The sequence below is a fragment of the Chlorocebus sabaeus genome, chromosome 26 (assembly GCF_047675955.1).
Source record: "Chlorocebus sabaeus isolate Y175 chromosome 26, mChlSab1.0.hap1, whole genome shotgun sequence".
In the NCBI taxonomy this organism is placed as follows: Eukaryota; Metazoa; Chordata; class Mammalia; order Primates; family Cercopithecidae; genus Chlorocebus; species Chlorocebus sabaeus.
Window position 1 is genome coordinate 19,740,298 of NC_132929.1, and position 14,618 is coordinate 19,754,915.

General features: G+C 48.9%; 1 protein-coding gene across 6 annotated transcripts in view; it reads right to left on the reverse strand.

Annotated features, from left to right (window-relative positions):
- FRMD5 (FERM domain containing 5) overlaps nucleotides 1-14,618 on the reverse strand; it is a 337,009-nt gene that overhangs the window by 17,176 nt on the left and 305,215 nt on the right. For all 6 annotated transcript variants that reach the window (XM_008016802.3, XM_008016800.3, XM_008016803.3 and 3 more), the window contains 3 exons: nucleotides 13,715-13,802; nucleotides 3,250-3,338; nucleotides 81-144 (listed from right to left, as the gene is read on the reverse strand). In XM_008016802.3, coding sequence (XP_008014993.1) covers nucleotides 81-144; nucleotides 3,250-3,338; nucleotides 13,715-13,802 — 241 coding nt within the window. The remainder of the gene's footprint in view (nucleotides 1-80; nucleotides 145-3,249; nucleotides 3,339-13,714; nucleotides 13,803-14,618) is intronic.

Here is a 14,618-nt window from a genome sequence, read left to right on the forward strand (position 1 = left end):
GTCCCTCAAGCTTGGCTCTGGCCACCAGGAAGCACCCTATCACCCCAGCCCTCCCTGAAGAGAAGGAAGCCAGCACTCACCTCTTTCTGACTTACGTATAAATAGAAAGTCTTTCCTTCAAATTTCAGCTTGGTCACCTCATTCCTAGAAGTACAAAGATAGTGCCTGTCACCTCATTGTGGGCTGCCTGTTCACAGCTAAATCTTGTAGATGCACAGCCCACCCCAACTGGAAGGGGCTCCAGGCACAGACACAATTTTAGCCAAAATCAGAACTGAAACAAGACAGCAGCGCAGTGGCCTTAGAGAACGTTGTTGAAACAGTTCAATCCACAGTTTTCTGGTCAATCACACTATAGTAATAGGGTGACAGGAGGATTTCGGGCTTATCAACAGTGGCTGTAAAAGGGAAACATTTGCATGGAAAGTGAGTCTAGGCAGAGTATCTGGGGCCATTTCAGGATTTGGTTCATAACACAGGTGCATTATCTGGATGGGACTGTCAAACGTAAGATGCCACAGGTAGCTGATGAGGCCAAAGTTCGAGATACAGCAAATAATGAGAAACAATGCAACCAGGTTCTGAGGGAGTTGAGTCTTTCAGGTGACTGTGCCACTGGATGGAAAATGCAGTTTAATGCAGACAAATGTCAAACAATCTCAGGGAGCGGGGCAGGGCAACATACCAAAGAGAGAGAACAGATTACATGGAACAGTCATGCAGCGTACTGACCAGGAAAGGGGCTTAGGGGTTATTGTAGAAAAATCCTTGAAGCCACCAGCCCAGTGAATGGCTGCAGTAAAAGAGGCAAACAGGATACTGGGGTACATCACCCGTGGGACAGACACAAATCAGAAGAAGTGACATGGTTACTGTACATGGCACGGCCTAGACCTCACCTCCACATCCACCTCCTGCTCTCAGCCTTGGTTACATTTGCAAAATGGAAAAACTAGGTCTTAGGCGAATGTCCCTGAGAGCCATGGAACTGGGCCTCCAGTACTGGTTGCTCCTCACTTCCCTTGTACCTGCCCAACATAGCTGCCCTCTGGAGCCTCTCAGCCCTCTCCATGTCACTGCCCCATTTTTCTACCCAACTGGGACCCCCAAGGTGGTCTTGTCATGCACATTCACCTCCATTGGCTGCTGCTTTTTTTGTGACTTCTAAGGAGATTTCCTTAATCTCTTAGGAAATAGTAGAAAGGTAGTGAGAATCATGTACCCAACTTACTGCTGGAAAAAGTTCAGGGGATAGAGGAAATCACCTGTTCTCTGTGCTCCTGAAAATCATGGCTGGTTCAGGATGAGATTTCACAGCTTCTGACCACCAGTTCTGAGCTAACACGAGCCACACGGTAATCCTTCCCTTCTGATTCCCTCTCAAACTCCCTCTCAATCAACCATCAATCTCACACACACACACAATACAATAAATGCCAATTGGCTAATATATAGACAAGCACACAGATCACCTAGGTTCCAACAAGCAAGCTAGGAAAGGAAGGAGTTTTATTTTGAGAGTGAGACTGGGCTTACATCTATTATTATAGAGTTGACACATGGTGACGAGGAGACTTCCAGAAGAAGTGGTGCATGAGAGAAGCCGTGGAAAGAAAAGCGTCTATGAGAACCAAGAGCCATCATGGTTTCTGGAGGGGTGGGGATAATTTAGGGACTGCAGGTGTCTGTGACAGGTGTGTCCTACTTGTTTCTAGCCAAACACTTCCCCTGACAGGGACCTCACCCAGCAGCTACTCTGGTTGGAATGTGGATCTGGGCCCTGTAAGGAACATCGATAGCCCAGATGTATCCAGGCAGCAGAGACCCCACACTAGGAGGGCTGTGGCCTGATCCTGCTCATTGTCTTTTTCTGAAAAGCATTTTGTTGGACAGGAGATTCCAAATCCTCACATCTTCACCCAGAGAGCACAGTGAAGTGAGCCGACTTGAGGATGCCTAGGAAACAGGTATGTTGGGGTGTATTCTGCTAACTCCAGGGCAGCAGCTGCCTTGTGGCGTGGCTGTTGTCCCGGGGAGTCGAGGCCCCCCTGCATGTGTGACGAGCAGTTTCACCAGCACTCTGGCTGACGACTGTAATGCCCTCCTTCACAAAATCAAGATGGGCTGGAAAGGCGGTATCTGTCCTCAAGCTCAAGCTCAGTGGCCCAGCTGAAGAGGGCACAGCGGGACAGATGGCCTGGTGTCCCCAGCAGAACGCTGACTAGGAAGCAACTGTACCCAAGATTCCTCATGAGCTCTCCTGGAGAAAACAAAGAAACCAAACCGACCTCCCCCCACTGAGCTCTGCTGGACCAAGGGAAGCCACTTATCTAAGCCCCTCGGAGGAGCTGGTCAGCTTAGACTTGGCAGTCTGAGGCCCAGGAAGGTACAGAAATCACAGGCGCTTAGTAGAATATGCAAAATGTTTTGATGACGCTGACAGATGTTTATATGGACTGGCCAGCTAAAGGGTCTCCAGGAGACCCAAATGTCAATCAACAAACCAGAGTCTGCCCAGAGGCATGCAGCAGAACAGACCCCAAACAAAACAGAGAGGGGCAGGAGAGGAAGCAGTTCAGAGTAGCTGCAGCTGAGGCAGTGGCTCTTGCCTGTTAGATGGGAATGGAGAGGGGAGGGAAGGAAGGAAGAGTGGGAATGTGACTCCTGGAGGCTGAGGACACTTAAATGCCCAAGAGGGATAGGAGTGAGACAGCAGCAACTGAGCTTTTGCAGACACAATGCCCACAGTGAGGGCTGGTCTGAGGAGGGTGTTTTGCCAAAGTAACAGGGGACTTATATCTGCCCCAGAGGTCACTGTCTGTGAGCCCCTCCCTTGTTAGTAGAGCAGGTAAGGGCACTAAGCCATCCACAGAGATGCTCCAGAACAGCCAGCTCAACAGGGCTGATTACGACCCTTAGTGGGTGACGGCCCCAAGGACTCAGTTCTCACAGGAACTTGGCTCCACTTACACTGGCTCCAGCCCTAGGCCTCTCACCCTCCCCAGAAATCAAACCACTGTATCCCTTTTCCTTTCTGGAGAGGCTGCTGGCTCTCAGGGACACCCCTTTAGAAGAACAGGATCCCTAGGAAGAGGCCACTCCCTGCATCAGTTACCACACTATCAACACAAGGCTTTGGGGAGGGCTCCGAACCAGAACTGCCCAATCACGGACAAAGGACACGGGAACCATCGCCCCTCCCCAGCTGGTGAGATACAAAGAGCCTATTTTGGAAATGAAGACGCTCACCATTTAATGAAGTGGACCCTCTTGTTTCCTTGAAGAACAACAAACCCAAAAGGAGTGAAGGCCAGAAATGCAGCATTTCCTGACACGTCCTGCAACACAGAAATACTTCTCATCGGGTGATGCAGGCACAGAGGTCAAAGGGTAAGAAACACAGCTGTTCATAGGTGATGCAGGGTTCATACTTGGCAGTAGGTCACAGAGGGAAAAGCACGTCCTCTGGAATCACAAGACCATAGTTTGAGTCTCAGCCTTGCCACCTGCCAGTCACACGACTACAAGCAAGTTACCTGCTGAGCCTCAGTGTCCTGATCTGTAAGTTGTAGATTATAATGATACCAACCTTAGAAGGTTGCTGTAAACATCCAAAGAGAATGGCAACACCTCATGCATTGCTGATGGGGTTGTAAAATGGTACAGTCACTTTGAGAGAGTTTGAAAGTCATTTAAATTGTTAAAAATCGAGTTACCACATGACCCAGCAATTCCACTCCTCAGTATGTGCTCAGAGAATTAAAACTGCATGTCCACACAGAAACTGGTGCATGGATGTTAATAGCAGCAATATGTGTTAAGAGCTAAACAGTAGAAACAACCCGATCCATCTTCCAGTGTAAAGTTTCCATTAACTGATACATGAATAAACAAGTAGTATATTATGATACAGTAGAATCTCATTCACCAGTAAAAAGGAATGAAGTACGGACAGATGCTACAACACAGGCGAACCTTGAAAACACTGTGCCAAGTGAAAGAAGCCAGTCACAAAAAATCAGGTTGTGATCTTTTAACTCTGTGAATATACTAAAAACCACTGAATTGTACACTTTAAAAGGGCACATTTGGCTGGGTGCGGTGGCTCATGCCTATAATCCCAGCACTTTGGGAGGCTGAGGTGGGTGGATCACCTGAGGTCAGGAGTTTGAGATCAGCCTGGCCAGCATGGTGAAACTCCGTCTCTACTAAAAAGACAAAAATTAGCCAGGCGTGGTGGCAGGCGCCTGTAATCCCAGCTACTCAGGAGGCTGAGTCAGGAGAATTGCTTGAACCCAGGAGGTGGAGGTTGCAGTGAGCCAAGATTGCAGCAGTACACTCCAGCCTGGGCAACAGAGTGAGACTCCATCTGAAAAGAACAAAACAAACAAACAAACAAACAAACAAACAAACACGTTTTATGGTATGTGAATTAGATCTTAAAAGGCTGTCATTAAAGAGTGGGGGAGTTGTTATCTACATTCCTAACAGTCCTATAACACTGGGCCCCTCAGGAAAGTTTAGCTGAAGAAAAAAATAAGAAGCAACTGGCAAAATAGAACAGTTGCCATCAGCCCTGAGATGCCTGAACCAAGAGAGGGCCTCCTGGTCACTGGCACCATCAGTCGGTAAACACCAGGCTTGAGGCTCTGTTGAGCACAGTGGGGAGGGGATGGAGCAGAAGCTGCGGGTCTCACTTCCTCACGTGGGAGTGACTCTGTGAGGACTAGGCTGGGTGGAGGATTTTGCCCTCCCAGAGGGCTTCCTTTGTGACAGGGGCGTCAGGTGAGATTTGGCGCCGTCAGGCTGCATGAATGGCAATGGAGAGGGTATAAGTGTGTTGAGGTGACCAGAAACTTATGCCGTGATGCTGGTCAAATATGCCTGCGGGAGAGTCTTCTGGGTCACAGCTCAAGTGGTGCCATGGAGTCAGGGCGTGAGTCACCGAGCGTGAGGCATGGGTGTCGGGGCTGAGGCCGCCAGGCCAGGTCGGCCTGAGGTTTGGCTCTCCTGGCCTCTCCACGTTCAGGGCTCGCCTCTCTGGCACAGATTCTCTGCCTGATTGGTCCTAAGAACAGTGGGGCCTCTGCAGGGCCTCATGAGTCCTGCCTCAAGAAGCAGTCCAGTTCTGCCTTAAAACTCTCTCTCAGAGTCAGGGTTACAAGTATGAGCATCTGGGTCCAGGGAATAAACTAAGTATATGTTTGGCAAACACTTGCAATTAATGTAATGTTGTTATTGTCCTTTCCTTAGAGTCTGTCATGATCCAGACACTTGGCTACAAGCATAATGTCATGGGCACAACAAAAAGCTGTTTAAAAATAACTGGAATGCAGACACCATGAAGCCACAGGGCTGGATTTCCTCCTGCTTGTCATCAGTGCCTGGTGGTGGTTATTAATATCTGAGTACCAGGCACTGCACACAAATACTGTTCCTGCCAGGAGGCACCAGGGCTAACCTGGCAGGCTTGGCAGACGTATGGGTCAGGGAAGGGTGGCCTTGAGGGGAGAATGACTGGGAGAAGTCGGGGAGGGAGGCAGCCTGCCTGCTCTGCCTCTTCTGCTCACTGTGTAAGCAGGACCCAGGGAAGTCCTACAACTGCAGGCTTAGAAAGACAGAGACTGGGAGTGGAGACCTTATTGTGTGAATGGTGGTGGAGAAAAGGCCTGCAGAAAATTTTGAGCAGATGAAGGTGTGAGACAGTGGGGTGGGTCAGAGGGGCCAGTCTGGCTGCAGTGGGGAATGTCCGTATGTGCGTAAAAATGAGAGGGGAGCAGAGGTGGGACAGAGGCACGGAGGGGGTCATAATGCTTGCTGAGATAGAGGAAAGACCTACAAAGGAGAGGTGGAGGGATGGAAATGAAGCCTTGGGCCTGCAGGAGGCTACTGGACAGTTTGAAATAACAGGGAAAGAAGTAGGGAAGGGAGGTGGGGGGAAGGCAGGGGAGGGAGGCAGCAGAGGGCCCCCCTCTGCTTCTTTCACTCTGGCTCATATGGGCAGTGACAGGCGGAAGAGCACCCCCACTAGAACCACAGTGGTGCGGGCTCTGGGTCAAACCGCTCGGGTCCAGGTCTCGCTCTGCCACTCACTGTGTGACTGTGGCCAGGTCCTTAGTTTCTCCATGGTCAGACTCCTTGTCTTAGAATGAGGTTGATCATATTACCTACCTCATAGGTTATGTTTAGGAGGCACCCCACAAATGCTAATGGCCATGTTTTTTGTTTGTTTTAGAGACAAGGTCTCACCATGTTGCCCAGGTGGGTCTTGAACTCCTGGGCTCAAGTGATCTGCCCACCTCAGCCTCCCAAAGTGCTGGCATTACAGACATGAGCCACCACGCCCGGCATGTGTTTGTTATTAATGTTATTATACCTGCTACTAGTTAGCTGAGTTTGTTGAACTTAATACAAATCCTTTTTTAAAAGAAATCTAACATTTTACCATTTTTCCTGATGTTGACAGATTTAAATTTTGCTAGTTAGGAAACAAAAAGTGGGAAGTTAGAATGAAAAAAGAAGTAATTCACTGTTAGGGGACCATGGAGAAGTGGGGTGATCCATGAATCTGAAGTGAGAATGGGAAGGGAACAGAGGCCACGACAGTCAGAGATCCACCAGAGTCCTCTCAGTGACCTGTGTCCCTCTGGCCAAAGGGAAGATGCAGTCCCACAAGATGGGCAGTGCTGGCCAGGTTGCCCTGCGTCCTGCAGATACCTCAGAGCTGGCCTCTGAGTTAAGGCAGGTATTAGAATTAGAGAAGCACAGCCTCTCCTAACCAGACTGGCTGTTTTGGAGCAGAGAGCTGGGAATAAACCGCAATGAGATACCACATCATTTCATAAGCAATAGCAGCACCTTGAACAACCCCAATTGTTCCCAATCTCATATGAAGAGAGCAGTTCTCCAAACTGCTTCAAATGCAATAGATGCAGATGAAGGCCACTGCAAGACCCTGGCACCTGGTGTCCGCAGGGGCAGGTGACAGCTGGGATGTTTGCAACTTGCCTCTGGCACATGAGGCTCAGCAATCAGCGTGGAAGGGACTTGAATTACAGGGAGAAATCTCACATCTGTGCTGGCATAAAAATACAAGCAGGCAGCCACTCTGACACCTTCCCTGGAACTTCTCCAGTTTCTTCTATCTGACTTGTCATTCTTGTTGTGAGCCTGTCCTTGGAGTTTGTGTGTAAAATAACAAGTTGCATGATAAAAACAGGAGGGAATGAGGACAAGGTGAGAAGTGGAGTCAACAGTTGCCTGTTCTTCAGATCTCCCATTTTATCAAGCTGAACTCTCTTTCTTCCCTGTCCCCTTCCCATCCCTATGAAATCAGTGCCCACAGGACTGAGCCGTTAACAGAGTCGGGAGGTGGAATACGAACTAGGGTCCTGATAGCTATGCTGTGGATATTGCCAGCTACACTCTGCAGCAGGTAATAGTCGAAATAATCTAGTTCACTTCTTCAGTTGTGAGGTTAAAAAATTGTTTTCAATTTCTCATCCTTGTGAAAAGAGCTTCTGTCTCAGTTTAGGATCCCAGCTCTGCTTCTTCTTTGCTGTGACTTTACTTCTCCAAACCTCAGTTTCCTCATTTGTAAAATGAGGACAATAATATATACCTGGAGAAATACTACTTCCATCTGATTTTAGGGAGATAGATCAAATATCTTACTGCTAGGACGTGGCCAACGGTATTCTCTTGGAGAGGGGATGAACATGCATTCCTTGTCATTCATGTGTTTACATGGCCCTCGCCATCAAACTTGACCTGTGTCGGTCAACACCAGCAAAGTTCACCCTAAGATGATCACTCTGCCCAGGAAAGGATTTTTGGAAATCAAAGCACTGACTGGTTCAGAAGCAGGAACATCTGGCCACCATTTCTAGTCCCCACCGGTTCCACTTCCGGATTCAAAGTAGCCGTCTGTCTCCTGCCACCCTAGAGGACACACTGGGTATGACTGAGTAGGCAACACCTTCTTGGTTTTTAGGCCTCTAGGGTCATCCTGTCCCCTCTCTGGGGCGTGACTCAAACTAATGCAATTTTGATTAATGAAGCCACTATTTCTTATAAAACCCTCTGGAAGATGATTCCACATGCTCTACCAGATACCTATGCCCATTTCTGAAAGAGCTCACAGGTGGGACGCTAAAGTCAGTCATGAAAATCACCTCGTCTGAATAAACTACATTTAAACTTGGCCACAGGAAACTAGAACGGAAATGAAGAGGAGGAGGAGGAGGCACCCTGTAAGAGACTTGGTGTTACTCCATGACAGCTCAGAAATGGAATTCCTGGTGGAAACTGCACCAGGTGCCTTTGGTGAAGTTCTTCATTTCAGCAGTAAATCTAACATCCTACCTGCCGCACAGCCAAGAGGGGCCTACCCAAGGGTGGAAGAGCCATCATTGATCCTTCTTGTTCTGTTTCTCAGAAGGAGGGGTGCCGGGCATGGTGGCTCATGCCTGTAATCCCAGCACTTTGGGAGGCCGAGGCGGGCAGATCACCTGAGATCAGGAGTTTGAGACAAGCCTGGCCAACATGGTAAAATCCCATTTCTACTAAAAATACAAAATTAGCTGGGCGTGGTAGCACGCACCTGTAATCTCAAGTTACTTGGGAGGCTGAGGCAGGAGAATCACTTGAACCTGGGAGACAGAAGTTGCAGTGAGCCGAGATTGGGCCATTGCACTCCAGCCTGGGCAACAAGAGTGACACTCCATCTCAAAAAAAAAAAAAAAAAAGAAAAAAGAAAAAAAAAGTGAGGAGAAACTCGTCAAGATGGGGGAAGGGGTTCTTCTTTAGACAGCTGGCTCGGTGGCTGGATTATGAAAGTAATGATTCCACTTTAAGGGCAGAGGGACAGTGTAATTTTATTTTTGTGGTTGATCTAACCTAGATCCTGTTGAAATCAATTTTATCCTGGTCTATACAAAGCAGACATAAAGACACTGGTGAACTTACATTAAATTTTTATAGGATGATGATATGGTTTGGCTCTGTGTCCCTACCCAAATCTGATGTGGAATTTTAATCCCCACGTGACAGGAGAGGGGCCTGGTGGGAGGTGACTGGACCATGGGGGCAGTTTCCCCATGCTGTTCTCGTGATAGTGAGGGAGTTCTCACAAGATCTGATGGTTTAAAAGTGTGGCATTTCCCCGGCGTCCTCTCTTTCCTGCTGCCATGCAAGACACGCCTTGTTTCCCCTTCCGCGATGACTGTAAGTTTCCTGAGGCCTCCCCAGTCATGTGGAGCTATGAGTCAATTAAACCTCTTTTCTTTATGAATTACTCAGTCTGAGGTAGTTCTTTATAGCAGAGTGAAAATGGACTAAGACAGATGATATCAATATTCTTGTAGATCAGTGTCCTTTCTGTGTCAGAATTGGCAATGAGTTGTGCTTAGTTCCTAAATTCCATCTCTCCAGAAGGAAGACCATGAATAGTAATTGAAAAAGCCCAGCATTGAGACTTAGATAACCCTGGGTTCCAGTCTCAGTACTGTATTACCCAGTACCTTTGGACATGTTAGTTGGCCCCTTAAAGGGGACTTATCTCCCTCATACCACTTCTCATCTGCATCTTCAGAGGCTCAGTATTCTTATCCTCAAATAAGGACAAGAATATCTTCTTGGCAGTGATGTTGTAAAGATTCAATGAGATAATGTATGAGCCTGGCACAGACAGACTCTCAATAAATGGTACCTTCAAGACTCTTAACAACAAGGCTGGGTATCTGTAACAGGCCTAACTACTCCATGAGCCTTAACAGGACATCTCCGTAAGTTGGGCCCAGAAGGCCAAAGTACAGTGCTGCAGGAGACCCAGCCAAACCACCAGTCTCAGGGCTACCTGGATGGAGCAAGATGGTGGCTCCTGAAGTTGGAGTGCTGTCAGGGCCAGGGAACAGATGAAGGAATGGACTGCCAGTGGTTTGCTTCATTCTCTTCCTCCAGCAGCTGTAGGCTTGGGCTGCTGGGGCTCTTGCCAGGAGTTGGGGGCCGAGGATCAGGGCAGAGAATGCAGGACGGCCTTGTCCTGCACTTTTGGAATTTGGGTGTTAGCTAATAGGGCTCTCTGGCTGTCCCATTCAGCATTTGTAGAATCTCCTCTTCCTGGTCCCAGGGCCAGACAAGGACATTCTGGGCAGAAAGAAACCATCAGTGTGCATAGGAAGAACAGCAGCTTCTTAATCAGTCCAGGGGACAGAGCCTAAGCTAGAGCGTTATTCTGCTCTCATTTAATTATCAAAATGATTCCTCTTCTTCTGTCCTCCCTGGGGCTGCATGCCCCAGATTCCCTGGGCCCAGTAATTGCCTCTCTGTTAATAGAAATCACCAGTATTTATTACACCAAGTGTGCCAGGTTATTTCAGCTCTTCTTGTAGCAGCATCAAGGCGAACACTTGATAGCATATCACTCAAGCGACTCTACTTAATAACAAGAGTAAAGGCCCCTGAATCGTTCTCTTTGCTGGGAGAGCTGAGGAGTCATGGTCAGAGCCTAATGAGAGGAGCTGAGGGGCTTTGTGTGGGGTCTGCAACAGGGCCCTGGCATGGCCCTGGGTGAGGAACAGGCACAGGGCTCAGGAACAAGAGACCTGAGCACTCCCCCCTTCCCCCAGCAGAAATCTCCTGGGGGTTTCTGTTCTTCCGTAGGGTACATAACAATGGGTAGTGACTTGAGTTCAAATTCTTGCTCCCGCTCAGGGCTTGTGAGCTTTGGCCTCCTGGAATGCCAGTCTTCTTATCTACAAAACAAGGAGAATAACATCTACCTCCCAGACCTGGTGTGAGGATTAAATGAGAAAATAATGTGAAAAGACTCCACTGAGGTTGCCATGGGAGGCATGCTACAAGCATCTCTTCTTCCCTCCCTCCCTCTTTCTTTCCAGGAGTTGCTGCTGTGGGATTGAGAGGGCACGACATATGTAACTGGGCCGCAACAGTGCCTGGTACGAATGCTGGTTCCTCCCTGCAGCCTCTTCAGCCTCTCTGCATCCAATGATGGACAAACTCACCCAAGACAAGGCTGAGACAGGAGTCTCACAGTCCTGGGGTGCCTGTGTATTTGGGTTGGAAACCAGGCTGGCTGCCACTATAGCTTCCAGACTCCCATGGGCAACGGTGGAGAATCCCTTTCCCCTCTTTAGTCAGTGTAGTGCTCGGGCTCACTGTCTGCCCATCTCTGTGTCTTTTCTTTTCTTTTTTTTTTTTTTTGAGACGGAGTCTCACTTTGTTGCCCAGGCTGGAGTGCAGTGGCCGGATCTCAGCTCACTGCAAGCTCCGCCTCCTGGGTTTACGTCATTCTCCTGCCTCAGCCTCCCGAGTAGCTGAGACTACAGGCGCCCACCACCATGCCCAGCTAGTTTTTTTTTTTTGTATTTTTTTAGTAGAGAGGGGTTTCACCGTGTTAGCCAGGATGGTCTCGATCTCCTTACGTCGTGAGCCACCCGTCTCGGCCTCCCAAAGTGCTGGGATTACAGGCTTGAGCCACCGTGCCCAGCCTCTGTGTCTTTTCAACCCTGCTCAGGGACCCATCTCTGAAGAGGTGGATGCTATGTGTGGCCTCAAGGGGACTGGGCAGGTTTGGAGTCAAATGCAGAGGTAACCTGGCCCCTTCTGATGACTGTATCTTCAGGCAGCTGTCTTTAAGGTCCTGGAGTGACTCAGCAGTTCAGGGAGCACAGTTATTGAACACATACTGTGTACTTTCAAGTGAGGCTCAGAGAAGCTCCCAAAGGCCCCAGTCAACAGGGGATGGGAACTGGAACCCAGGGCCAGCTTATCCAAAGCTCTCTTCACTCCTGTGTGGGTGCCCCGCGAACAGTATCGGAGCAATTTATGGAGGGGTTTAAACTGCATCTGTTACACAGAGGGCATTGTTTAGGAAGTTTTGCTAATGTGTACATATCCAAATGTTGATTCTCTGGTATAACAAGCATGAATGTGTTTTCTGACAGTGTGGCCCCAAGAACACAGGGGTTACTTTGCAGCAGGCTGTGCTAGTGGATAGGGAACTGTGGGGTAGGGAAGATGACCAGGGTTTCTGAATGTCAGGATGTTCTCAAGGTTCATAACTCCTAGGCAAGACTAAATCACCATCTTCTCACCAAGGGAGCAAAGGACACTGCTCTGTCCCTGTGTCACTGTGCCTGTTCATTCCTGTTTTGGTTTTTTTGATACAGACTCTCGCTCTGTCACCCAGGCTGGAGTGCAATGGTGCAATCTCAGCTCACTGCAACTTCTACTTCCCGAGTTCATGCGATTCTCCTGCCTCAGCCTCCTGAGTAACTGGGATTACACTCATGTGCCACCATGCCCGGTTAATTTTTATATTTTTAGTAGAGACAGGGTTTCACCATGTTGTCCAGGCTGGTCTTGAACTCCTGACCTCGTGATCCACCCACCTTGGCTTCCCAAAGTGCTGGGATTATAGGCGTGAGCCACGGTGCTCGGCATTCCTGTTTGTTATGGGCTATACAGTGTGCCCTCAAAAATTCATATGTTGACATCGCAACCCCTAGTACCTCAGAATGTGACCTTCTTTGGAGACAGGATCTTTATAGAGGTAATTAAGTTAAACTGAGGTCGTCAGGGTGGGCCCTAATCCAATATGACTGTGTCTTTGGAGAAATCTGGACAGAGACATGTACAGAGGGAAGACAGCGTGAAGACACAGGCCGATGACAGCCATCTACAGGCCAAGGAGAGGGGCCTGGAAAGGATCCTTCTCTCAAAGCCCACAGGAGGAACCCACCCTGCCGACACCTTATCTCAGACCTGCAGCCTCCAGAACTGTGAGACAAGAAACTTCTGTTCTTTAAGCCACCCAGTCTGTGTGATACTTGTTACAGCAGCCCTAGGAAACTAATAGACTATTCTTTTAATTTTTGCTTGAAACTTAGTATCCCCTCTCCAGTTAGGAAGAAAACGTTGATGTCTTCCTGTTCCTGACTGATACTGTTTCCTTCAGATCAGCTTGACAGTTGGTTTTACTGGTGATACTGGACACACTCCAGTAATGGAAAGAGAGAGGCAGAAATGTGGAGAAACTGAGGTAGAGACCAGCAGTGTCAAAGCAACAGGGACAGGAGGTGACATGAAGGGCCACAGCCGCAGAGAATGACCGGAAGGGGCCATGGGTCTGCACAGGCCTTGGCAGCGACTGGCTGCCCCCGCTCATCTCCAAAATGCCAGATGTGTGTGAGTAATTACAGCGGTTTCCTCTGGGCAGCCTCCCTGGCTGGTTCCCGTCTGTCCCTCACAGGCGCATCATGGAATTAAATGTGACTCCACTGCAGTTCTGTGCAGTGACTTCTGCCACTGCAGTCAATAAAACCCACTCTTGGAAAGAAACTAGATTACAGGTCAGGAAAGGGTGGGCAGTCGCTGAGCCGCCTCTGATCGTTCCCTGTGGGGGGCCTTCCACATCCCTTCTCTCTTCATTTCTACCAAATTACCCACTAGCTTTGGATTTGTTATTTAGATTGACTTGGCCTCGGTTCCTCTGACATTGATGTGGCACCACAAAATTATGCAGCATGGGATCCAGAGGAGTTTTCAAAGGAGGCATTTTCTCTGACATCTCACTGAAAGTGCCAGCCATGTAAACGTTGAAGGGGGCCTCTGAGCGCAGGCATGGGGGCCCTTGCTCCTGACACCTTCCTGAGGAGGAAAGGTCACGGAGTCTTCAACCAGGGGGTCTTACCTTACATGGGTGAGGATCCACTCCATATGTTTCCAATGTCTGTGCTTTTCTTAAGAAGTTCAGCTCTGATGTTGCTGGTGTCTGACCACTGGAATAAAGAAAATGAGATGGTTTCAAGGTGTCTTGTTCCCACAGGTTCCCCTGAGGTAACTCTCTATGAAGACGTGCTCAGGGTGAGCCACACATCTCAATGTTTCTAGGGTGTGCTCCCTGCTTGGTTCTAGGACCAACTTCAGAGACTCCTGCTAGAGTCTCTGACTGTCTTCAAACGTTTTCAGAGTCAGGCAGGCTACATAATGAATTACTTGGGCTGAGTGTGAACAATGGGGAGTGGTGGGGACTGTGCCAGCAGCACCTTAGCTCTGAGATTCCCATTACTGAGAATGCAGGGCCCACTACTTGGGAGGCTGAGGTGGGAGGTGGGAGGATCGCTTGAGCCCAGGAGTGCAAGGTTGCAGTGAGCTATGGTCACAGCTCTGCACTCCACCCTGAGTGACAGAAGGAGACCCTGTCTCAAAAAAAAAAAAAAAGATACTGATTTTTATGTGGTATTTCACAATTTAAAATACTATGGGGTAAAACAAAATACATCTGTAGGCTGGAGGCAGGTCATAGGCTTCTCATATGTGATCTGATCTAGACTGAAATATAAAGAAGGGACTCATATAGCTGGCTGGTGCCACCCAGCCCTCTTCCTTTGCCAAAAGGAAACACAGGAAAGTAGGGTGACGAGAGGCGGAAGGAGACAGTACTGAGGTCCCATGCTCCACAACAGCTGTCTGTCCATAGGGTGATGACCATGAAAAGGAAAGACACTGAAAAAGGCAGAGATCAGCTCCAGCTCCAGGCCATCTGAAGGGGCCTTTGGCATCACCCCTTCCCACTGCCTCTTTAGCAGGTGTGT